Below are 24,859 nucleotides of genomic sequence, written 5' to 3'. Positions count from 1 at the left end.
ATGATCTACACTGGCTACCAATTATTTTGCAGTCAGAATTATTATCCTGAGTAATAATGGGGTGACAGCTGGCTCTGTGAGACCATTTTTCTCTTGCTATGGTTGTGACGAGTGGAGAAGCTTAAAGTACTGTGACAGCCCCCAGGCCTACAAGGGAGGAGGGTTGCTGGCCGGGTTGCTGGCACGGTGTTTTCTGAGAGAAATTCTCAACACTGGAACTTGCTGTGTCCCCATCTATTCCCTCCCTGGACTGGCATAGCACAAATTGACCTTCAAGCACATTTTGAGGTTCATCTCTTTTGTAAGCCTTTGTTGAGAGTGTGGGATGATGGGGGAAAGGGTGGCTGGATGATAGTCATTATTGATATTTGATGAGCTGGGCTTGGTTCAGATGGGCAACTCATCATAGTTAGAATTTTTACCCTTACCTTTGTCTAATTAAAATATTTGAACAAACATCTGCAGCTTTGGGAAAGGTGCTTTCAAAAAGTAATAAATACCAATGAATAAAAAAATATTACTTTGAAAGTTCTCTAGCAACAGTTGCTTTCGATTAGATGTGACATCATGAGTTGCAAGCCTGAGTGAATTATTCAAAATAAATAATTATTCAATGATTTTTTCTTCCCAACCCCCAACCCCCTGTTCACTAACTGTCTATGAACAGATTGCCTAATTCTCAAGTGAATTCGTTATTCAAATTTTTCACCAGCTTCTTCCACAAATAATTCTCAGTCTGCAAATTGTTCACGATCTATTCATTAGAGATATAATGCAATGTGTGCTGTGTTGGTGGGTTACAGAAGTTTCCTGGTATTGCTTCTGCTTACTGACTGGATGGCTTCTGTAACCAATCAAAATAATGTGAATTGTGAGTTTTACAGTTGAACATACAATTTTAAATTAATTTTTGGTGAATATTTGTGCTTAAAATTCATTATTCACAAGTGTTCATTCAAATGCTCACAGGAAGCAAATAAACGAGGCTTGTGGACATGGCCAAACTGACCTTTTGTTTTGGAATTCACAGATAGATGTGGAAACATTTTACATGGTTTGTTCAGCTTTGATTTACAACTCCACCAGAGCTGCTGTTCTATCACACTTTTCATAACATAATATAAAACATAACATAACACTACCTCTTGTGTTCTGTTTTATTTAAATTAACATGTTGAAACCTATAGTACTCTGTAATTTGAATTGAACAGAGTGTTCTTAACTCCTTGGCCTGAACTACTGTGATTTCTTTTTGTATGTTGTTAAATAGCAGTTGCATTCCACCCCAGAGGTGGCTACATTTATACAGCTAGTGAAGTAATTCCTGTACAGTGTGTGTGGAGGCTTAGTTTTCAAACTTGCTCGTGTATATAGCTGGGTCAAATCCTTGTGCATACATGTACCTAGACACAGAAGATGTGAAGAAATACCAATTTCTGCAAGTAAATGCAAAACTTAGGATATCCTGTTTAGACATCCATGTTTGAAAATTGGTCTCTGTCTTCAAAAAGGAGATTTCTAAAACTCACTGTGAGTGTCAGTTCCAGGAAATTTTGTTAAATCTTATTTTATAAGAGGGGTGAGCTAGAGGCAGGGCCGGCTCCAGGCACCAGCATTCCAAGCTGGTGCTTGGGGCAGCATTCTGCAAGGGGCAGCAGTCCCTGTTGTTTTGCCCCCAAGCAGCGCACTGAAATGCCGCTACGACAGTGGGGGCAGTCAGTGCGCCGTTAGGGCGGCAGGCGCGTTTCCGCGGTGAGGGCAATTCGGCAGCAGCTTCTATGTTTAGCTGTCCGGGGTGGCTTCAGCTAAACATAGACGCTGCCGCCGAACTGCTGCCGCCACGGAAACGCGCCTGCCACCTTAAGGGCACACTGACTGCCCCCGCCGCCCTCTGCGGCAATTTGGCACACTGCTTGGGGCGGTGAAAATTGTAGAGCTGGCCCTGGCTAGAGGATGACTCTCTCTTTCTGAGAATCACATTAGAAATACAAACATTAAAGGAAAATTCTGGGCCCATCTGTGATAGTCAACATTTAGGAAAACTCTAAAGGCTAGCTCCTCTGCTGCACTGAGCCCTGCACAACTTGGGAACAGGAGCGGTGGTGAAGTGAGTTCAAGCTATTTCCTTGATCCTGTGGGTCACTAGAAACCAAAATAACAAAAAGCACAGAACATACTGCATCAATCCTTTACAAAATGTATCATACTCCCACCCAGGCAGTCAGCTAGCTCTGCTGATTGGCACATAGGAGATGGAGCGCTGTCTCCACTTACTTACTCCCTGTGCCTCTCTGCCCACTCCCTGATCACTTACTCTCAGTGGGAAGTCCTGAGGTGCATGGCTCTGTTCTCATCCCTTCACACCTGGATCCAAGATCTGGGTCAATCTTATGTGGAGGATGGAGGGGCCTTATTTCTCTTTTCCCTTGCATGGCCACGGAGGACCAACACAGTCTAGTCCCTCAGCTTTATATATTCATGGATGGAATTCTCAGCTGGGATGCCACTTGGTTTATCTTCCTAAAAATGTACTATATCTATGCTGTAAGCTCTTTGAGGTGTGGACTCTCTCTTTCTCTCTGTATGTACATTGCCTAGCATAATCGGGCCACAATCACAGTTTAGCTGTTACCCCCAGCATATAAACAACAATAAGTTCAACAAAGATTTCCCTGGAACTGATACAGAGTTAAAGAACATGGATGCCTTAAAACGTCGAAATTTTATATCTGGGTGCACAAATCGGTCCTTACGTATATTTATATGTCTGCTAGATGATCTGACTGTGCTAGGATTTGGCTTTCATATTTATTTATCTGTCTGAAAATGGACCTTCTCCCTAACCCCCCTCCCCACACACACAAATTTTGTTTAGAAAAGAAGTGACACATTCACAAAGCTTCATAATATTGTGCATTTCTAATATACAGAAGTAGGATTCCATTCTCCTGTCAAGCATCAGGGTAGGAAGCACTTGTATACTTTTGAAAATCAGCTATTGCCCATGAGAATGTATGTGTGATAGCTGATTTTCCAGGGTATGCAGAAGTGTGCACCTTTGAGAATGGTTAAAACTTCACTACATGAGTATAGCAGCCACACTTACAAAATACTGTTGATGCAAATAGTATCAAGAATCTTCACAGTAAAGACCCCCAAATAACATATTGATATGATAGACAGTTAACTTACATTATGTAAATAATATGCAAATATATGCACTGCATATGGTAAATAAAACCTTCCTAAACGCACATTTACAAAACAGACAATCCATCATGGTCCAGGAGATTACCATCTGTATTTTTAAATGAGCATTCCAAAAACTCTGCAAAGTCAAATCAGTGTCATTTATTTTGTATGAAACACAGTGATCTACCATTTATCGTTGTACTGTAGATTCCTTTCACAGTACCATTCATTCAAAAGGATCTACTTAGTAACTATATATTGGGACCGCTTCACCAACTACTGAATTACTTGCCCTGGCATGAAACACAAGTAACTAGTTCCCGTATTGCTGTGTGCTGCTAACAGTTAAGGACAGGAAGTGAAGAATTCTGTATATAATTGAAACTAAAGGGGAAATTTTAGCGTGGCAGAATCTTACCTGGATTGGAATTTTACCAGTATGCAAACTTTAACTCTGGCAGAAAGTGCCTTGAGATTTTTAATTACCACAAGTTTTTTGTGTTGTTTTAATGTTGTTGGACCTCTCCTTTACATCTTATTCAAAAGACAGCACCACCAGCAGCATGTTGCTTGATGCTGGGCCAGAAGGAGAAGTGTTACCTACTCAGTTATATACACCACTTCAATCCAAATACTGATTGGGTTTGAACCTCCTTAATTTTTGAGACATGTCAAGATTACAGACTTAGGTAGGATGGGTGCAATGTATGAATAACGTTTAGTATCTAAAATAAGCTGACAATTGCACAGTTGGACACCAACTCTTTAATTGCTCTCATTGTGCATGGCCTTGGGTGAGGGTTTTTAGGACACCAGAGTGTCAATTTCCCACTTCCATTTAACTATTTTCAGGGAAGGTGGCTCTGTGGTCATCTGTCCAATGCTTCTGCCTGAAACCCTCAATGTACCGCTTCTTGATGCTTTTGGCAGTCAGGCAGCAGTCCCGTTATTCTTTTAGCCCATCAGTTGGCAAATCATTATCCTACTTCTCTATTCTAATTTTTCTGGGGGTAGAAATCAGACAGTAAAGCAGTTCCCACCAAATCCAAGATTGTGGTATGACAATGTACAGCCTTTGAGCCTGATCCTGCCAGCACTTAGGCATGTGCTTCACTTTATGTACTTGAGTAATGCTGCTGAGTTTAATTAAACGAATTACATGTAAAGTTAAACATGCGCCTAAGTGTTTGGAGATGCAGGGCCTTTATGTGTAACCTGTTGAATGACTGAAGAAGCAAAGGGATCTTCCATGTAAATGGAGGCTGTATTTTCAGGCTTGATCCAATGTGTATTTAATTTAATTGGAGTCTTTCAACTGACTTCAGTGGCTATTAAATTAGATCCTCAATGCATACACAGAAGAGGGAAAAAGTTACTTTGCCAATTCCTGGCTCCCAAATGCTTGACAACATCTGCATTCTCTTAGCATAGTGTTTTGTATGGTGTGTATGCTATGTGAATATATAATATCCACATTCCTGCTCTTAGTTGAATTTATCCCTCTCTTTATTGTTGCCAGTGCTGCCTTTATCCTTGCTCAGAAATGAGCGAATGTTTTGCCTCTAGAATATACCAGGCTGAGCAAAATGACAAGTACTTAAAAAATCATAATAAAAAAAAAATCAAGGAGAGGATACCCTGACCTCTCAATGACAGTTTTGTTTTCCTCTTATGGAATTTACTCTGGGCCAGATTCTGTCACCTTTAATCGTGTAATCATGTTGAGTAGCAGCAGACTACGCTGGCTGCAGTGGAACTGCTTGTGAAATAAGACTACCTGAAGCATTTGCACTTGCTTGGTTAGCCCTGTAAACTAAGCTTGGGTTTGAAGTGCAACAAGTTGTGCCAAAATACCACAGAGAGGCTGTTACAGTAGTATTTCCACCTGCCGAGACAGGAATCTATCTGAAGTTTTTATACTGAGCCAATATCTGAGTACCTGAGGAAGTACCAGAAGTCCATAAGAGATGCCATTTATTATGAGATATACAGACGGACATTAGACTCCAGAAGTTCAGTGAGTTTGAATAAGCACCCGGAATACTGGGCATTTATCTGACTTGAATGCCGAATGGTTTATGATTCACACGTCACTACTAGGATCTCTATTGCTTTGAAACAGTTTTTCTGGCTAATGATTGGTAGCCTCCTGTCAGGAGATTTTCATGCAAGTTGACTTTCAGATTAAAATGTCAAAATATCCCTGGGTACAATTGTTTTCATTTAAAAACAAAAATAAATGAAAGTGAAAAGATAATCCCATGTTTAAATCATTTAGAAATTAAACATAACTGGCAAAGCAGTGATGAGAAGGGTGTTCAGAAACATGCTTTGTGAGGGTGGAAGGCAAATACTTGGTTTGTATGAAAGTGCTTTGGTTGTATGGAAAGGAGAGAAAAGCAAGCATATATAATATGGATTTATGACAATATGTACCAAAAAAGCACTATTCTAGATTATAGGCACCTTTGCTAGAATTTAAAAATACAAAGCAAGATTCATTTCTTTAGCACACAAAAAGGAGTTTTTTCCTAATCAGTTTCAACACTTAGCATCTTCTATTTTAGTATTCTGGGGAAAAAACACAAAAATTAAATTATCAATATAAATACTTTAACTGAAATACAAATATACAGTTAATTGGCTAATCCAAAAATATTTGACATAGCTGCCAATGGGCAAGTGTCCAATCCTGCAAACATGAAAGCATATGAATCAGCTCCCTTCTACAATTTCAGTCCATGAAGCTGTGGAACTTTGTGTGGATGCAAGGATCCATCCATGCATATAAGGCTGTAGGACTGGAATCTGTCTCATTTACCTTATCTTTAAGAAGGCGATATTAATACCTTCCTATGGAAAAGCACCATGTATCTTTCATGTATTCTTAATCAATCTCTTGTTTCTTTCTTTCTTTCTTTGCTTGGAAAAAGCATCTTGAATGTTAATGCACTGAGAACTGCACTGGGGAGTGAAGGAGAGCACAGCGTAAGCATTAAGGTCTTGAAGAGGATGAAAATAGAATGCTTGATTGCTGGTTGTCTCATCAATCTATACAAAAAAACAGCTGACAGTATGTTCTTGTTTGGAAAAAAATAGGAAGCTGGAAATCCATTTTATTTCTTCCTATGTTGGAATCACGGGAATATCTGTGCCATGTTAAAGTCTGGGTTTCAAAAAAATACAACAGATTCAGGTGTTGCTATTTAAACTACAGTTCAGAAACTCCTAGTGTAACACACCACTGAGATAATAAATCTAAACAGAAAAAAACCTTCTGATTTTCTTTTCCCTAAATCAATCCGTGTTGATAAGTAGTAACAGCTTAGAGAGAGGTACTTAGGGGTATTTCCCATTTGATCTGATTTTTTTGTGGGGGGGCATTTGCATTTAGCAGCATGAGGGTTTCAGCAACTAAATTGGGACAGAGATGAAGAGCATCTTGCAGAGAACTGGCAACCACTTTGATTGTGACAAACAACATGAAACAGTAATGAAAACAGTTGGTTGTCTCTTTTTTCTGACAGTGAGCAAACGCTGCTCCTAGTTCCACACCCACACATGTCCCCTTCTAGCTGCTTTTCTGCATTCACACTTTAAAGGCCTCCATATAGCAGCAGCTACCAGACTCATCTCAAGACTACTACACTGCACAGTAAACACGATCTGATGGTAACTGTAATGGGCAATACAGTTAGTGGATATGTTGCCACCTTGTGGCATCCATAAGCAATGCCAATCTTTCATGTATGTATGTAGTGTAGTTGTAGCCACGTCAGTCCCAGGATATCCAAGAGACAAGGTGGGGTGAGCTAATATCTTTTATTGGACCATTTTCTGTTGGTGAGAGAGACAAGTTTCAAGCCACACAGAGCTCTTCTTCAGGTCTGGGAACCTTCATTGCACCTAACTTGTGGAAGGCCTTCATGATCCTATTTTTTTCACAATAAAAAATCACTTAGACTGGAATTTTCAAAGGGAGTTGGGCACCTAACTCCCTTAGGCTGCTTTGAAAATTGCAGCCTTAACATTTTTCCTTGAAAGGGGGCCCACTACTGCCTAGCCAAGAATGGATTAATTAGTGTTTTCTCTATTAGAGCTCCAACACTATGAAACACCCTGCTTTAACCAACGACTCACTGACCTAATAGGATGTTCAGGACCCCCTTTGAAGCATGTCTATGTGTAATCTCTTGGCCCTGATTCTGCAGTCAGATCCTCACACAGGTAAATGCACAGAGCTACATTAAGACCTTGCCTACACTTGCGGCAGCCTACAGGGTATGTGCAGCTATCTGCTGCAGTGAAAGGCTCCAGCAGCGGAGAGGCGCTGGAGTCTCTGTGTACTGCTTCCCCTCTGCCGGCTGCCAGAATCTTTTTTCCTGCAGCAAGGGAAGCCTGCAGGACACTACATGGCTAAACATAGTAGTGCAGACATGGGAGCCACTGCTTTAAGGTGTTAAGGGCTATGAAGGGTACGTACCATGGGGTTCAGGTGTGTTTGGGCACTCTACTCTACTCGACTGAGCCATGTCTTGCTGTCTACACCATTATTTATACCCATGCAAACTGGGCATGCAGTGTCTCAATTGTACACACCTCCATAAATGTAGACCTATCCAAATGTGCCCACATGGATTCAATAACAGGATTGGGGCCTTAGCTTGTAGGTATACAGCTGCCCTCCCTGGGATGCAAACATCCCTGTCCAAGTGTTTCAGTTTGTGATCAACTTGCACACTCCATGTTCCTCCTTTCCTTAGATCTTTCTGTGGTTAGTTAATAAAACATCTAAAGAGGTAGAGCGGTTAATGTTTGCCACTGTAACATTGATCACAGTGTGTTCTATCCCTTTCTCCTACCCTTTGTCTTGTCTATTTAGATTATAACTCTTTGGGACAGGAGCCATCCGCTCCTCTTTGCTTGTTCAGTGCTTTGCACAATGGGGCCCTGAGCATCAGTGGTCTCTAGGCACTTCTGTTAAAAATCTGATTAATAATGATAAGATGAGTGTGTGTGTGGTGCCAGCATTCCTGTGCTCCAAGTACATGATTACCTGGTGCCTGTGATGTCTGTGGTCCAGAATCATTAGAAGCGTTGCTCCTTTGCAGTGGTCTCTAGTGTCGAACATAAACTGTAGGATGGCAGAGACCATAATACAATAACCCTTCCCACCATGACTGCTTTTCTTGCAGTTTGACCACATGTTAAAAGTGAAATGCTAGGACACTAGCACAGGGTTGGGAGGAGAACATGGAGGAGGTTTTTACCAGCGCCCCTCTTCCACTACCCTCCCTTTTTCAAAATGAAAAACTGGGACATATTAGAAAAATGGGAAGGATGGAGAGAAAAAAATATTTTCCCGTCTGTTCTTCCTGTACAATTTTTTTTCAAGTATTGCTTCTTCTCCATCCCCCTAACCCTCCCAACTTTCTCTTACCTTCCTATACATCCTTACTGTCTTCCATTCATAGCCTTCACCCATACTCAACCCTTTCAAATACCTCACCTCCATCCAGGCTCAGAGTTCCCTAGACTTCCTCCAACCCCACACCTTCTTGCCCAGAAATTTCCTCCTACCTGACACACAGGTGCCGCTCTAGGGGTGCTCTGGGACTGGAGAACCTGTGGGGAAAAATTGGTGGGTGCTCTGCACCCACCGCAGCTCCCTGTCCTGTACCCCCACCCCAGCTCACCTCTGCTTTGCCGCCTCCCCTGAGCATGCAACAACTCCACTTCTTCCTCATCCCTCACAGCACTTCCTGCGTAAAACAGCTGATTCGCACCAGTAAGCACTGGGAGGCAGGGATGCCCGGGGGGGCAAGTGGGGCAATTTGCCAAAGGGGCCTCCAAGAGAGTTTTTCAGGGCCCCTGGAGCGGGGTCCTTCACTCACTCCGGGGTCCCCAGAAAACTCTCGCAGGGTCTGGGCCTGGGCCCCGGAGCTTCTTCTGCTCCAGGTCTTCAGTGGCAATTCGGCGGTGAGAGGTCCTTCCGCCTCGGGACCCGCTGCCAAAGTGCCCTGAAGACCCGCGGTGGGGGGTCCTTCTGCCCCGGGACCCATCGCCGAAGACCCCAGGCCTGCTGAATCCTCTGGGTGGCCCTGCTGGAAGGGAGGGGGGAGCAAGGGGAATGCGACACGCACGGGGAAGAGGCAAGGTTGGGGCGGGGATTTGGGGAAAGGGTCCAATAGGGGCAGGGAGTGGGTGGAGTTGGGGTTGGGACCTTGCAGAAGGGGTCAGGATGGGGGTGGAGCAGGAGGAGGCGGGACGGGGCTGGGGGCGACCACCCACTGGCACCTGGAAAAGTTGGCACCTATGACCTGACACCCCTAGGCTCAGAACTCTGGTTCCCGGGCTAAGAACACCACTCCTTCTCTTGCTTTGCCATCCCGCACTCCAGAGCCCTCACCTTGGCTCCAAAATCACGTCTCCTCTCATCCAGCCTGCTCCAAGCCCCTCCTGCACTTACCAGAGGCTCAAAATCCCCACCCAAGCCCACAGGCTCGGAGCTTTCTCCCTACTCCTAGAGACCCCAGCCTCACTTCAGAACCTCCTCTTCCTGCCACTAGAAACATCCTTTGGAGGCTCAGAACCATTCTCTCCCTTCTTAAAACTGCCCCTCCCCCAACCACATTCTCTTACACACCTCTTGATGAGCCGGGAGAAGGGTGAGCATCGGCATTCAGCAATAAAGAGGGACTGGCAGCAGGGAGCCCCCTACTGATCTGGACTGGCCCTGCAGAGTCCCATGTTCCATACTCAGCACCTGCTGTTACTGCCGGTTGCAGGAACTCCAGGTGGCAATAGAACAAGCTTTAGCTTTGCCACAATTCCCCACAAAGCTGGCCTTACCATATGGCGAACTGAGGCGGCTGCCTCAGGTGCCAGACTGTGTGCAGAGGGGGAAGGGGGCGCCAGGCGCCACTAGGACCCAGAGTGTAGAAAATTGTTGTCTGCTGCTGGTGCATATGTATTCTCTTTGCTCTACGTGCACAGAGATGGTGGAGTGCTGTTCTGGAGGAAGGAGGGCACAAGAGACATAACTGGCAGGCAGGAGAAAAGGTGAGAGGGAATAACAGAAAACAGCAGGAGCTGCAGGGAGAGAGAGGAGGAGAAGCCTCTTATGTACCTCTCTAGCACCCTCAGGAGCCTGGACTGATTAACACCAGCTTCTCAGGGAGCGTCCTGTTTCCTGCTGCTTTCCTGAACTCACTTGAGAACAGGCATACAACTGAAGTAGTAGGAGCCAGTTAGGCTCTTAAGATGCTGATATCTTCCCTCATTCAGGCCCTGCTACCAGCATCCTCATTTGTTCCCTTCAACTGAGTGTTGAGAGCCCCTATAGCTGGCACAGAACAGCAGTCATGAGTGAAGGTTCACTGACATTACTGAAAGCAGGATTGGGCTCCCAGATTATCAAAAGAAGGTTGCTAACAAAGCTTTGCTTGATTACAGCATATTCCTTCAAATTTAGCTGACATCTGGTTTCAGGTAGATTTAAATACATGACGAATTTGAGGAGTAACAAGCCTTTGCTAGGCTAGAAGACACCACAGAAACATTAGACAGTCAACATTTCAAATCAAGGTAGCTCTTCCATCACCTATAACTCAAAGAATTTGACACAATGTCCTTTGCTTTCAGAGTGGAAGTGGCAACATTTTCCAAGCCAAAGTTATATATAAATTTTTGTAAAGTGACTTGATTTAATAAATCCTTTTGACTCAGTAATTATCCTACTTGACTCTATGGTTTGTTGAAAAGCACAAATGTTGTGACACAATGAAGTAATTGTGCAACTAGGATGTAATTACTTATGCTGTAGGAGTGACTTTTTGTTTGTTTTCTTACTTAAAAGAAACAAACTTTGGACCTCTCACTGTTTTTATAGGGCTAGATTGATATTTGCACTATATGGACTATGAAAACCTCCCCCCTACTCCCTTACACCTGTGTTACTCAGTCATAGGATATAGGTGCTGAGCAGTAAGTGGGCACTCTGCCAGGGCTTTGGAGCTGTGCTCCGCTCCGCTCCAGCTCCAGGCAAAAACCTGCAGCTCCCCTGCTCCGGAGCTGCTCCGTGCTCTGCTCCAAAGCCCTGCACTGTGCACCCAATTATTCCCCCAAGCAAATGGCTAAGCGGTGGGGGAGAATAGGAAGAGTCCTGGTTTCCTCCCCTCTCAAGAACTGTACAGCTGACATATTGTAGGGGGTATCATAGAGATGTAAGGGACCACAGAAAGAGGGACTCCTGCCTTAAAATGTGTATCTCTGATCAATCTAATGTGTATCCTTGCTCAGGGCTCTGCATAAGGTACAGTCTACTCCTTAGAATGGAGCCCATGTAAATGTATCTGTTGGGAGTTCTGCATAATCAGTGCAGATTCAGACTGGAAGGAGCCTATATTTTGGTGGCTATAATCCAGATGTTCTTTTCTTAGTGGTCAGTCACATTGATTTTGTTGATCTCCTTGCTGCTGTTGCTGAAGCAAAGAGATTAAATTCTTTCAGTGGCAGAGTGCTACTGTTGTCATTCCAGATGGATGCAGCTAGTTCTTTGGATGTCAAAATAATCTATTTCTCTGGAGACATGACCATGCACATTAAAATTAAAGTGGGCTGACTTACATTTGCACTTAAATTAAACCTAAGTACCCGTGTTCTAAGGGGAGTCAAAGAAGAATGGGAGGATGCGGCTAAATCAGTGAACTTGGAGTTAGTGAACTAACTTAAAAATCAGATGCTAAGCCAAGTGACCTCATTCAAAACCATTAAATTGACTCTTCATCAAGTAATATGGTCAGGGAAATATATTTTTTTTCTCCTCAAGGTTTTAGGATTGTCTTTATTTTTAGCACTGTCAGTTTGGATTGATAGTAAAAATAAATAAAAGCAATTTGTTTGTAAGAAAAACATGTTTTCATAGATTTCCAGAAGGAGCAAAAACAGTGCGTGGCTTTCTTTTCAATTGATTCAGTTTTCCTATACATTCTTCCTCCTCGCTCTCTCTTCCACTCTGACGCATTTCTCAGTTTATGTTTGATTTGAATTACTGCTAGCTTCCAGAGCCATGATTGCTGAGATCACAGCTATGTCGTGCTAAAGTCCCAGGGTTTTGAAAAATCATTATTATTCCATTGAGTTTAGACCCTTACAGGATAGAATGAGCAATGCAGTATTCTCTCAATCACAAAAAATATAGCATCCCACATCCGAAGCATACCTAGACTATTTCAAGTGGGACAAAGAAATCAGTTTGAAGATAAGTATCTCCCTTTAATTCCTAATGAGTTAATCAGCCCTCAGTCTGACAATAGTTCAACATTGCTAACCAGAGCAGTCACCTTAATTTTTCCAATTAGCTTTTCACTTCTATGCCTACATTTGTGACTCACTTGGAATGGGCTTTAGATATCTCCTTGACAGTATCTTTTCAAGGGGTGTTAGCTTGGTTTTGTCTAGGTGCTCTTTCACACCAGATTCCTGTATCTCTGTAATAATTTTTCCTTCCCTCTTTTCAGTGATGGCTGGGCAGACAGAGATGAAGTAATTGAAGGTTATGAACCTGAAGCAAATGGAGGTATCACTATCAAACTGCAATCCCCAGAGGTCTTGTCATTTGATGACTATTTTTTGAAGTTACGTTTGGACACCAACACCCGAAATCCCTGGTTTCCCGAATTCTGGCAGCACAGATTCCAGTGTCGTCTTCCAGGACACCCTCTCGAGAACCCCAACTTTCAAAAGAACTGCACCGGTAAAGAATTAAATATTTTTTCATCTGGATCTATGTGGTTTGAGAAACCCATCTCTTCCTGATTTCTTAATGTGAAGTTAGTGCTGGTGAAAAATGCTCAACTCAGAGTTATGAGACCAAAACCCTCACTAACAGACGTGCCATTTGCATTGGCTACGTAAGCTCTCCTACTGCCCTGTCAGTGTAACCCTGTCCTTTTGCAAACGCACTTGTTTCTTCTGCATCTAACAGTGATGTGATTAATGTCAAATGTGATGGAGTTCGTGATATGAATATCTGTCCAATACCAAATCATTTTGCATAGGCAACTGAATAGACACTGTATGCATATAGTTGTAGCTATGTTGGTCCTAGGATATTAGAGAGACAAGGTGGGTGAGGTAATATCTTGAACTGGACCAACTTCTGTTGGTGAGAGATACAAGCTTTGAAACCACACAGAGCTCTTCTTCTGGTCTGGAAAGGAACTCCCAGCATCACGGCAAAATGCAGGATGGAACAGATTGTTTAACATAAGTAGTTAGCACATATCATAAGGGACCATTCACAGGGCGAGTGCAAAGCTGTTTCATGCCCTAGGCGAAAATTCCACCTTGCCGCCCCCCCCCCGAGCCCTGTGGCAGTTCTTCGCCCACCCTCCACAGTAAGGCGCCCCCTCGCGGCAGCTCCCCACACCCCTGCCCTGAGGCGCCCCCCCGAGGCAGCTCCCCCCTTCCACCCTGAGCACCCCCTCCGCCTCTGCAGCAGCTCCCCCAGCCCGGAGGGCCGTGCGGCAACTCTCTGCCCCAGCTCACCTCTGCTCCACCTCTTCCCCAAGCACACTGTCACCACTCCACTTCTCCTGCCTCCCAGGCTTGCGGCGCCAATCAGCTGTTTGGCGCCGCAAGCCTGGGAGGGAGAGAAGCAGAGCAGGGCAGCGTGCTCAGGGGAGGAGGCGGAGCAGAGGTGATCTGGGGAGGGGAGCGGTTCCCCTGTGTGCCATGCCCCCCCGCTTATTTGCTGCAGGCAGTCCTCCCCGTGACCCTCTGCCCCAGGTCCCTCCACCTAAATGCCGACGATGACTGGGGCAGCTGAAGATCCGGCCGCCAAAAGACCCAAAATGCTGTCCCCCAAATGCTAGAGCCCTAGGCGACTACCAGGTCACCTAATGGGTTGCACTGGCCTTGTCCATTCAAGGTAGAGTAACCTGTTAACACCTGTGCAGTCTTAGGACAAAAAGATGGAGTTAGTGGTTACAGATTATTGCAATAAGCCATAAATCCAGGATCTCTGTTCACTCCATGATTTTTGGTATCTAGCAGAGTAAAGAATTTGAGCTCCCAGGCTCGTCTTTTGAAAGTATTATGCGAGTTTCCTTTCAGGTTGAGGACCGATAGGTCAGATACAGAATGATCGCTTTGTAAAGAGTGTTCATCCACAAGTAATAGGATGTTTTTGTCTTTTATCATTTTCCTGTGTGATTTCATTTGAGAGCACCATGATTGTCTGGTTTCACCCACATAGTTGTTGTTGGGGCATTTAGTACGCTGGATGAGGTACACCACATGTTGTGCTAGGCATGTGTAGCATCCATGGATCTTGAAAGGAGGTATTGATCATTGCAGCAGTGCAGATATATCTGTGGGTTTTGCATCTGTTTTTCTGGCAGAGTCTGGTGCTACTTTTAGTTGGTGTGTCCTGGTCTGTGGGGAGCTTGGATAAGTTGGGGCATTGTTTTCTGGCCAGAGTGGGGGTTTAGGAAAGATATTTTTTTTCTGATGGAGTCCTTAGCAAGTATGGACTGTAGTTGTTTGATGATGCCCCATATGGGTTTCAGTGTGGGGTGGTAGGTGACAACTAAGGGTATGCAGTCAGGGGCAGTTTCATTACTGTATTGAAGTGGGTTCTTTTGGGGGGCATTTGGGTGGCTTCTTCCATGATGCCATCCACTTCTCCAGTGGAGTGTCCTTGTTTGGTGAAAGCGGTTTTAAGTGTACTAAGGTGTATATTCTAGACTTCCTCCTTGGAGGATATTCTGTGGTATCTGAATGCCTGGCTGTAGATAACAGATTTCTTGCTATATTTGAGATGGTTACTGGATGGAGCTATTAAGGTAGGTGCAGTTTTCTGGTATATGGTTGTCTGTATGGTTCCATTTTTGAAGCTGACGTTGGTGTCCAGAATGTTGATCCAAGTGTGGGAGTGTTCCAGAGAGAGTTATGTGGTTGAAACCAGACAATCACCATGCTCTTGAATGAACTCACACAGGAAAACTATAGAAGACTAAAACACTATCACTTGTGGGGGAAAACTTTTCACAAAATGATCACTCTATATCAATCCTGAAAGGAAATCTGCACAACACTTTCAAAAGCCAAGCCTGGGAGCTTACCTTCATTACTCTGCTAGTCACTAAAAATCATGGAGTGAACAGAGACAGAGGATTTATGGCTTATTACAATAATCTGTAACCCACTAACCCCCTCTTTTTGCCGTATAACTGCTGATATGTTAATGGACCACTCTACCTTTGAATGAATTCTTACAATATGTGCTAACTACTTATGTTAAACAATCTGTTCCATCTTCCATTTGCTGAGATGCTGGGAGTACCTTTCCCTTTGTGTGCCTGGGCAGCTTGTCTCTCTTACCAACAGAAGTTGGTCCAGTAAAACCTTGTCTCTCATTGTATGGTAATGACTTTTAGACTTTCAACTCCAGGTCTGGCCTGCATTTGAACTGCTGAGATTGATCTTGTCATTTCTAAAACATTTCCATGGCTACCTACGAATCCTTGCCCCTTGTTTAATAGAATAAGTAAATACAAACACAGTTTAATCAAATGTTAAAATAATGACATATTTTATAATTGAAAAATCCTTTCATATGAATCCAAGCTTCTTTCTCTTATCTTAGTTTTGTGCAATATTGCTAATCTTATTTTATACGTAGCGTTTCCTTCAACTATCATTTCACTGTACATATCCAGCTTTCTGTTAGTGCTACGCTGTGTTACTGAAATGAATTTCAAAGTGTCAGCAAAGTTTGCAATTTATTGGCTCTATTATTTCTATGCATATAGGGTAAAACTTGTTAAAGACACACTTTGTCATTTACAGCTTTTAACTAAGGTATGCATTATCTGAGAAGCCTTTAACTTTAAATAACCAAGACTTCACTGACTAAATTTATTATTCATTATTTGTATTATCATAGTGTCTAGGCATCTCAGTCATGGACCAGGCCCCCATTGTGCTAGCACAGAACAAAAAGTCTCTGCCCCAAAGATCTTACAGTCGAAGTATAAGACAAAAGACAACAGATGGATAAAGACAAGACAGGAGAGCACAAGGAAACAGTGGCACAGTATTTGTAGCATGACCGGCAGTGGTAAAATAACATACTTGTATAAGAATTACTTGTTAATTATTGTGTGAAACCAGTGTTTCCAAAAGTTCTCCAACTCAGTTTGACAGTTGGTTGTGGCTACTTTCTTCCCAAAGATAGCTAGATGGTAACTTTATTTAATCAAAGGTTTGGTGGTGAGACAGGACAGTTGTCGTCTTGTTTTATTGCCAGTAAAGCTGCAGGATATCTTTAGGTTTTAAAAAAAGACAGAGATTTAATCAAGTGTTTATCTATGATAAATCATAAATGTAACTAGTGGAAGAAGCCATTGATTGCCAGATAACAGTCTCAGCTGTCGGTCTTTTATTAAGCGTTTCTGGATCTGGAAGAAAGCAGCTGCAAATTTCTGGCAACTCATATGTGCCAAAATAATTTCTTGTTGGACCTCAAAGATACAATCTCACAAAATAAATTTTAAGACGCACAAGATATTCCATTGATAAATAAAATACTCATCAAATAAAGCATATGCAGCTATTACATTTGTAAGCAGCATAGACATGCAGATATGTTAATATTATATAATGGAACAGCAAGTAGTATAGCTGGGTTCAGGGTCAATTTTTGCATTTATAACTTCCATGATGGGTTTTAACACTTAAAATATCAATATATGGACTAAAATAACGTGCCCTATCTGGGTAGCTCCACCACATTCAGCCTTCCCAGTTACAGAATTGAACCACCAGAGCCTTAATCTATGCTCTGACTTTCAGTAGGCCTATACCTGACCATACCTCAGTTTGAATTCAGAGAATGCTTTGAAATCCTATAAATCCAGTGACTGAGAAAAGAAGTGCACACAAATAAAATGTATTGATTTCGGCAGGCCATGCAACAGAGTAGTCAGCCTAGTTATATCCCTTTTCACTAAATCAGTAAGGAACCAGGTGAAATAATCCAGGTCACTGATCTGGAGAGAAGGCTGATACAAGTGCCTTTACTCAGACTCTTACTTAGTGAGTTTTTCTTCCATTGGATTGTGTTTTCCCCTTTTTATTTGACTCTTCTCTAATCTGATACTGAGATTGCCAGTTTCAAGTTCAAGCCCTTCAATCTACGAGCAAAGGATGTCTGTAAATTGCTACCACAACAACAACAAGAAAGACCAAATCTAGCTTCAGAACAGAGAGCCCTTTATGCACATAACATGTATCAGAAGGGTTTACTGAACAAGGACCACCTCAGCACACACCCTACACCAGGACTTGTGAAAGGGAGTAAGGCTGTACTACACAGTTTCTGCACTCCCGTAGCCAGGTAAGGGGTTTTCACAGCACGTTTACATGCTGTAGCACCATACGGGGACCACAGTGGAAGAGAGAATCCACCCCGAAGTATTCAGATACTTTCAAGCCATTAGCACCTCTAGCTGCTAGGCACCTGGGTCCAACTCTGCCTGTGGAACCTGTGGCAGTTCCTGTTGGTGCCAGGGACATTTGGGAAGCTTGGAGCCAGCAGGGAGGGATAAGGTGGGGAGAGGGAGAATCCTTGTCCTGTTCTGCCCAGTGGGTTCTCTGGCCAGAACCTGCAGCAGACTCCTCTCAACACCAGGGACTGGCAGAAGCCTTGAATGAATGGTGAGGGATAAGGATTTTAGGTAGAGCAGGAGGGAGAGGGAAGCAGGGCTGGATGTGGGGCACAGAGGAAGGGGAAGGGGAGCAGGGCTGGATGTCATGTAGCAGATCTATTAAATTGTGGGCTACATCTAGCTCTGTCAAAAAATGGCTATGAGGGTGGGTGGTGCTGCCACGTGGCCAGCTTACCCTCTTAGATTTGAAGTGGCTCTAGCCATTCCCTCCAGCATGATATTTTCTGGGTCAGACTGCTCAGGCAGTGGCTTCCCACTGGCCATCTTGCCCACTCAGTGCTAAAGCAGCTCCAGCTGCCCCTACACCCTTGCAGGTGAAGAGTGTCTCCAATACCAGCTGCCTGGTAACTCTACTAGCCTGTGCCATCGGTCCCTGGTAGTTGATCAATCTCATAAAGATAAAGGGCAAAATCAACTCTGCCAGGGAGCAAACCTGTGGTTTCAGGAGGTCTGCGTTACAGGCAGGGCATGGATAGATAGGCCAAGTGGGTAAAGCCACACAAAGCCCTAGTGTATAGGGCTAGAGCCAACGGGCAGAGCTGGGGTCAGAAGTCAGGAACGAAAGCAACAGAGGAGGGTCTATCATAGCAACCACCTGGGGATCCACCTAATTGCACAGACAACATCTTGGTGCCCTCTCCATTGCCTAAGTAGCGCTTTTGGATCTCTCAGGGACCCAGGAGCACAGCCAATCAGGCCCTCTGTGGGCAGCCCAGCCTGTGCTGCTTGGCCTTACAAGGCTCACAGCTCATAGATCAGTGATCTGCCAGAGCTGTTGGGTGACAGCATGGATGCAGCAGACCCTCAGGGACTGGCAGCCCTAGGTTCTAGAGCTGTGACTCCTCTCAGCCTAGTTATTCCAGACCTAAGGTTTTACCTGCTGTAGTATTATCATCTGTGAAATAAGGTGGAACAAATGCTATAATATTGTTTTTCCTTTGTGGTGGGAGTGAGGCACTACAATATAAATGTTTCTTAGACTTTGGGAAGCAAATGTTAGTGATATCTGAGGAACTCTACATACTTAATAATACTTCAGAGAGCTGAATACTTTATTTGCTAATTTCCAGCAATCCATTCAAGCAGAAAGAGCTTACGTAAGGATATTCTGCAGAGATGAAGGTGTTTCTGCTTGTGGATAGAATATATATTACTCAGCAGGCTGAGGGTAATTAACAGAAGATTTTTTTTAAGTTGGATATCTTTTAAATATCGAGGGAACAGGTGAGGAGAAGGAGGTTTCGTTTTTTAAATGACTGTTAAATGGAGAGAATAATAGTAATAGTGGCAATGGGAAACAAACTGTAGTGAAGGTAATGATGTATCTTTTCTTGGTCTTATGATTTATAACGTAATTAAACCAATATTAGCCTATATTAAATGTAATTGTATTTCATTCCTGACTGTTCTTCAGGCTTTTACAGAATCAAAGAAATCTACTGTGGAAAAAGACCAGTTAGGCAATTGAGTCCTTCCCTTGCCGATATCAGATTGTTCTCTGCTTTGTCCAATCTTTAAATGAGGCTTCCATCACTTTCTTCTTTAGGCCTTGGGATTGCCTGACCACACATTGATAATTATGAACTAATATTCAAATGTTTTGTGATATAAACCAATGGATTGAGATAAGACTATTTAATTCCTTGCACTCAGGATCCAGAAGCAAGATTGAAACACAGATCTCCAGAGAGGCTAGGCTAATAAAAAAACTTATTTTACTGTTCTCTTTCTATTCTATTTCCCACTGCTGTGATGACCTTCATTAAGCATCTGATGTATTGCATTTTGTTAAGTATTTAAAATATAACACAACCAGACCATTTTTGACTTGTGTGTTCAACCCAGCAATCTCATATTGCACAATCACTGTGTAACCTTCATTACCATTGATACTGACACCAACATTTTCCAACATGGATGTCTAAAATTAGGTTCCTAAATCCATGTTTAGGGACCTAAATAAAAGTGGCCTGATTTTCAGAGTTGCTGAATCTCCCAGAACTCCCACTGAGGTCAATGGGATCTGCAGCAGTTTACTTATTAATCAAGCCACTTAATTAGCTACCTAAATATGGATTTGGGTTCCTAATTTAGTCACTCAAGTTTGAAAATGTTGCCTTACATTTTGAAAGCTACAGTATGGTTACAGAACTCTGAGTCCTCTCCCCCTTCAAATAAAACCTCAAATGTAATGTGAAAAGCATGACATTAGTTTAATCAGTTCTAATTTAGTCTGTTTCTGGTTAATTTGTATATTATCACTGTAACACTTCTATCTGTATCTGGTATATAGGATAATTTGTTACTAATGTATAGTCATATTTAAAGCTGGGCAGATAGTGTAAAAATTGGCAGGCATTTTATTTTTAAATTATTTCACTTTAACTAGGTTTATGCAGTTAACAAGGCAATCTGTCCCCTTTAAGGGTCCATGGTCTGCCAGCCTTGTATCCAAGGGTTGGTCCCTTTAAGAACAGTTGTTCTGAGTCCTTTAGTACCCTGGAAGGATCACAGGACCAAGCTGGGAGTGAGGTTCAGGACAAAGAGCCATGTACTGATTGTACGAGCAAGGCAAGAAATACAAAGGTCGGGTCTGTTTCTCAGTCAAGGATGGAGATGGGAAAGACCTGGTGTAGGTCTCACCACAATGGCCAGGCTCTGGAGTGGAGCCAATGGGACCCCCTGCCCAGAGGGAGTAGAGCAGAATCCCGTAAAGTGTCTGGTGGAGTAAAACCAATGGGGGACTTGTGAGAGGCACAGGAAAAGCACGATAGTCCAGAGAGTCTCCATATGGAGGTCTGTTACCATAAGAAGCCCTCACACCAGGAGTAGCTATGGGTAAGATGCCAAATGAACTGGGGAAACCAAGATACTAGGGTGTCTTGGAAAGACTAAAAGGACATGGGTAATCCTGCTGTATGGGTGAAAAATTGAATACCTTTATGTCTAATAAAGAGCCCCAAGAAAGGGAAACATGAACTGCAACACATGGAATGAGAGTTAATTGGAGAGTCACGGGGGAAACTGAGGCTGAAGTGACGGTGGTTCTATAGCGTGGTGTGGCTTGTGCTGACTATAGCCATCAACAACCGCATTTGTGTTCATTTTTTGTGAATCTTCTAGTAAAATTGCTTCACTTACACCAATACTTCTGAAAAGTGATTGTGAAGCTCAACTAGCCAAATTTTTGTCAAAAGTGAATTTTAAATCAGAAAATTAAATAATAACTGTGACTGAATGCCCCTGTGTAGTCACACCCTACAAACTATTGTAATAAAATGACACAACTCCTCACTGGTTCAAATTGCACCCCAGAATGTCATCATAATGTGGATTTCAAATATTACATTCCAATTTCAAAATGTATGTTCTTGCTGATTAGGTTTAAAAGTTATCCAGGTAGGGAACAGAGAAAACATCAGATGACATGATATTGCTGAACAGAGGATGAATTGCACATTTCAAATTCAAATATGTACTGATTAGTTATGATCTGAAGATCAAGAATTATTTGCTGAAAAAATTAAGTAATAATTTCAAATAATGAATAGCACACTTCCAATCTTTGCAGACTGTTTTGCACACAGAGCAATTTATAAGAATAAATAGTCAATTATTTGTCCCATTCTAGTGTTAATAATTTTCATTTGTCTCTGAGGAAGGGACTGGAATCAGTTTGGTTTGTCTTCTCTGCCACCTGTTTCTAGATTACACATCATCTAATATTTATTAGCTAGTCTTAGCTTTCCCACTTGCTTAAATTGCAATAAGAAATTTTTAACCATAAACTTTTGGCATTTTGATGGATTCCCCAAGATTAGAGTTGGTAGTGGATTTTTTCTGCTTTCTGATTTTGTTTCTGCCATTTGATTTGAATATATCCATTAATTACAACTGGATATTTGACCTGAGGTAGCAAGCCATGGGCATTTGGTATTAGCTTCTTAAACAATTCCATCCGTTTTCCAATGGGTAATCACAATATTTCATCCTCTGTGTTTCAATAGGCCAGCAGGATCAAATATGGATCTTACTGATTATCCACTGCCTTTTGAAGCAGATTCTTAACTATCTATATACAGCTTCCTCAGCTATTTTATACAGAATAGTGTGATCTAAAATTATTTGTCCCAGGTTTTCAGCAAACACAATTGGCTTGTGCATTACTACAGTTGCATTTACAATGGTACTAATCACTCATGGGTACAACTGTGAAAATGTTGGCAAATATATATAAACTAACATTTCTTTGCAAACTGCTGGAACATGCTACTAGCTTATGGTGGACTGTTATTTATAAGTTTGTCTCAGATGCCAGGACATAGAAATTGATTTTCTCCAAATAATGACCATCTCTCTTCTGTTGTTTTCTGATCAGTTAATCTCAAAGTATACTAATTAGAATAGTCAGCCAGAACTGGGTAATCAATAAGCCTTAAAAGTTAAGAAATCACCTCCTACCCTTGCCAAATTTGTTCTGGAATGTTGTACAGGTGTTTGGTGTTCTGTGACTCACATTTGTCACATCTATCATTCTTTGAGACTATATCAGTGGTGCCTGTATTCATACTTCACAAAAAATAGCATGTCTTTGGTCTTTTCTCTGCCAAAATACACACTATATGTACTTATGTTTCTGTTGTTTTTTTAATGTATTGTTGTTATTTTATCATGATTGCTTCATTTTGATGCTAGACACTTTTGAAGTTATGAGTAATCTTCCTTCTAGCCTTGTAAAACATATAATTGTGGATCTGTAAGACCAAGGGCCTGCAGAAGAATTTAAATTTGACTGCTTTTTGGGAGGCATGTCAAACAAACACATATTATATGCATTAAACCATATCAACACACATACCTATACCATATGCATAGAAATAAACAGCAGTACACTCACCATTTCAATGAAATCACACTGGAAGGAATTATAAATGTGTAGGGCCAATTTTCATAACTTACATATGGCCCTGTAATGAGGTGACATGGAGCTGCACCTCCCTAAAGGTGGCTTGGGAGAGGATTGTGCTGGAGGAGACATAATCCTTCCTGGAGCTCCCTGACATGGAGGAGCCAGTCCCTGGATGGTGCATTACACTCCCCTTTCTGAGCCGTAATCAGCCATGCTGGCCAGTTCAGTGAGGAGGGGCAGGACCATAGCCACATATCAACTCGATTTGTAGTGAATTGCACCCTGGGAGGATTGCAGTGGTGCATGGCATTTTCATAGGTGGAGACATCAAGGAAAGGATCATTGTGCCTTCCTGCAGAGGCCCAGGGCACAGTCTCACTGCATCTGATTAATTAGTGAGTCAGCAGCCTCTGACACCCATTCCCCTCATGGATGTTTCAGCTTTACTTGTGGCACTGTTGTACTGTGTATGCAAGTCTAATTTTGCAGAACCTTTGCCACTAAGCTCTTAAATCCATAATGTGCTCCATCATTGGAAATTTTTAAATCAAGATTGAATTAGAGCATGTCTTTCCCAAATTAATTCCTCTTTGGATGTTTTTCTGAAAGTCCCATTTCCAGTGTTACAGACTTCAAATCAATGCTTACATAATGTGATATGGGGGATTGAGAGACTACATTTAAATATTTTTTTTTCACTGCTTCTGTGGCCCAGTGAGAGAGAACCCTGCTTGCACTTATATCTGTTTTTCCTCCCTTTGATAATTAAAGGATAATGTGGAGATCCTGAAACAATGTGCCAAGGATTTTTTAGGACACTTTTGGTGCCCAGCTGTTTAAGTTTGTTTAAAATGGATATCAAGCTCATTACTTTTAGGCATCAGTCATCTGTTGCAAATGTATACAGATGAAGCAAATATGGTATTTCCTGAAGGTTAAGTACATATTTTTGGTAAGAGTCAGAGTTATACTCTGGTGTGCTTTAAACACTGAATTTATCATTGAGGAGGAGGAAGAGGAGAGAGAAAGTGTAGTTAAAAAGTCAAAAACCCTCTAAATTCAAGCAGCTGAATCCAGGAATTAGAACAGCTATTAGGTATTCATTCAACTTTGCTAGTAAAAATAATATATATTCTAGCACATATAAATATCATAGGTAACTTCTATTTGAGGAGGTTTAATTGAAAGACCTGCATTTGAATTGTTTCCTGTTTTCTTTGAAGCTTAGTTTTAAAAGAAAGGCATTATTATAATTGTGGTTAAATGGCAACATTTTCCAATAGGTACTATACAGTTATCTGAGAGTACCTAATATTTCTTCATACTTAGAATAGAAAATATCAAGAGCATCACTACTACTACTACTACTTCTTCCCCTTTCCCAGCTAACTGAGATTGGGTTGCTGGATCAGTGTTTTCCAGGCTCACTCCTCATCCATTCCATCCTCCTTTACACCATCTAATCCATTGTTTTCTTGGGCATCCTCTTGATTTCTACCCATAAACTCTAGTCTCAAATGCCTCCCTAACAGGATTCACTTCATCTACCCTTTGTACATGCCCATGCTATCTCAGCCTCCTTTCTGCAGCTTCTCTCTAAACCACAGACATAGGTCTCACTCCTGATGACCTCATTCTACATGTGATCCAGCAATGTCACCCCTCATTGTCCTCAAGCATCTTATTTCAATGGCATCAAGCCTTTTCTTGTGCCTCTCTTTGGTTGCCCATATCTCTGATCCTTCTAGAATTGCTGGTCTTAGCATGGTTTTGCATAGGTGCCGTTTATCTAGTTTAGGCATCCAGCTGTCATAAATCACTCCACTTGTCCTGTGCCAGACTTTCGCCATGCTCAGCAGCTTTACTTGTAGTCCTAAATCAATTTTCTTCATTTGCAGCTAACCAGTCCCCAAGGTAGTTAAATACAGAAATCTGATTTAGGCACCCGCCATCAGTGTTGATAGGAGTATTACTACTGGTTATTATAATTCTGCCATAACTTTTAAGGGGGAAATAGATCTAA

At 42.3% G+C, this 24,859-nt stretch overlaps 2 protein-coding genes across 5 annotated transcripts in view; one reads left to right on the top strand and one right to left on the bottom strand.

Annotated features, from left to right (window-relative positions):
* Positions 1-24,859, bottom strand: part of SHPRH (SNF2 histone linker PHD RING helicase) — a 1,098,091-nt gene that overhangs the window by 342,978 nt on the left and 730,254 nt on the right. The window lies entirely within an intron of this gene.
* Positions 1-24,859, top strand: part of GRM1 (glutamate metabotropic receptor 1) — a 296,627-nt gene that overhangs the window by 177,327 nt on the left and 94,441 nt on the right. For all 4 annotated transcript variants that reach the window (XM_050949474.1, XM_050949475.1, XM_050949476.1 and 1 more), the window contains exon 4: positions 12,714-12,949. In XM_050949474.1, coding sequence (XP_050805431.1) covers positions 12,714-12,949 — 236 coding nt within the window. The remainder of the gene's footprint in view (positions 1-12,713; positions 12,950-24,859) is intronic.

This window comes from Gopherus flavomarginatus, chromosome 4 (assembly GCF_025201925.1).
Source record: "Gopherus flavomarginatus isolate rGopFla2 chromosome 4, rGopFla2.mat.asm, whole genome shotgun sequence".
NCBI lineage: Eukaryota > Metazoa > Chordata > Testudines > Testudinidae > Gopherus > Gopherus flavomarginatus.
Note: the sequence above shows the minus strand (reverse complement) of the source record. Positions and strands in the feature narration are given on the sequence as shown.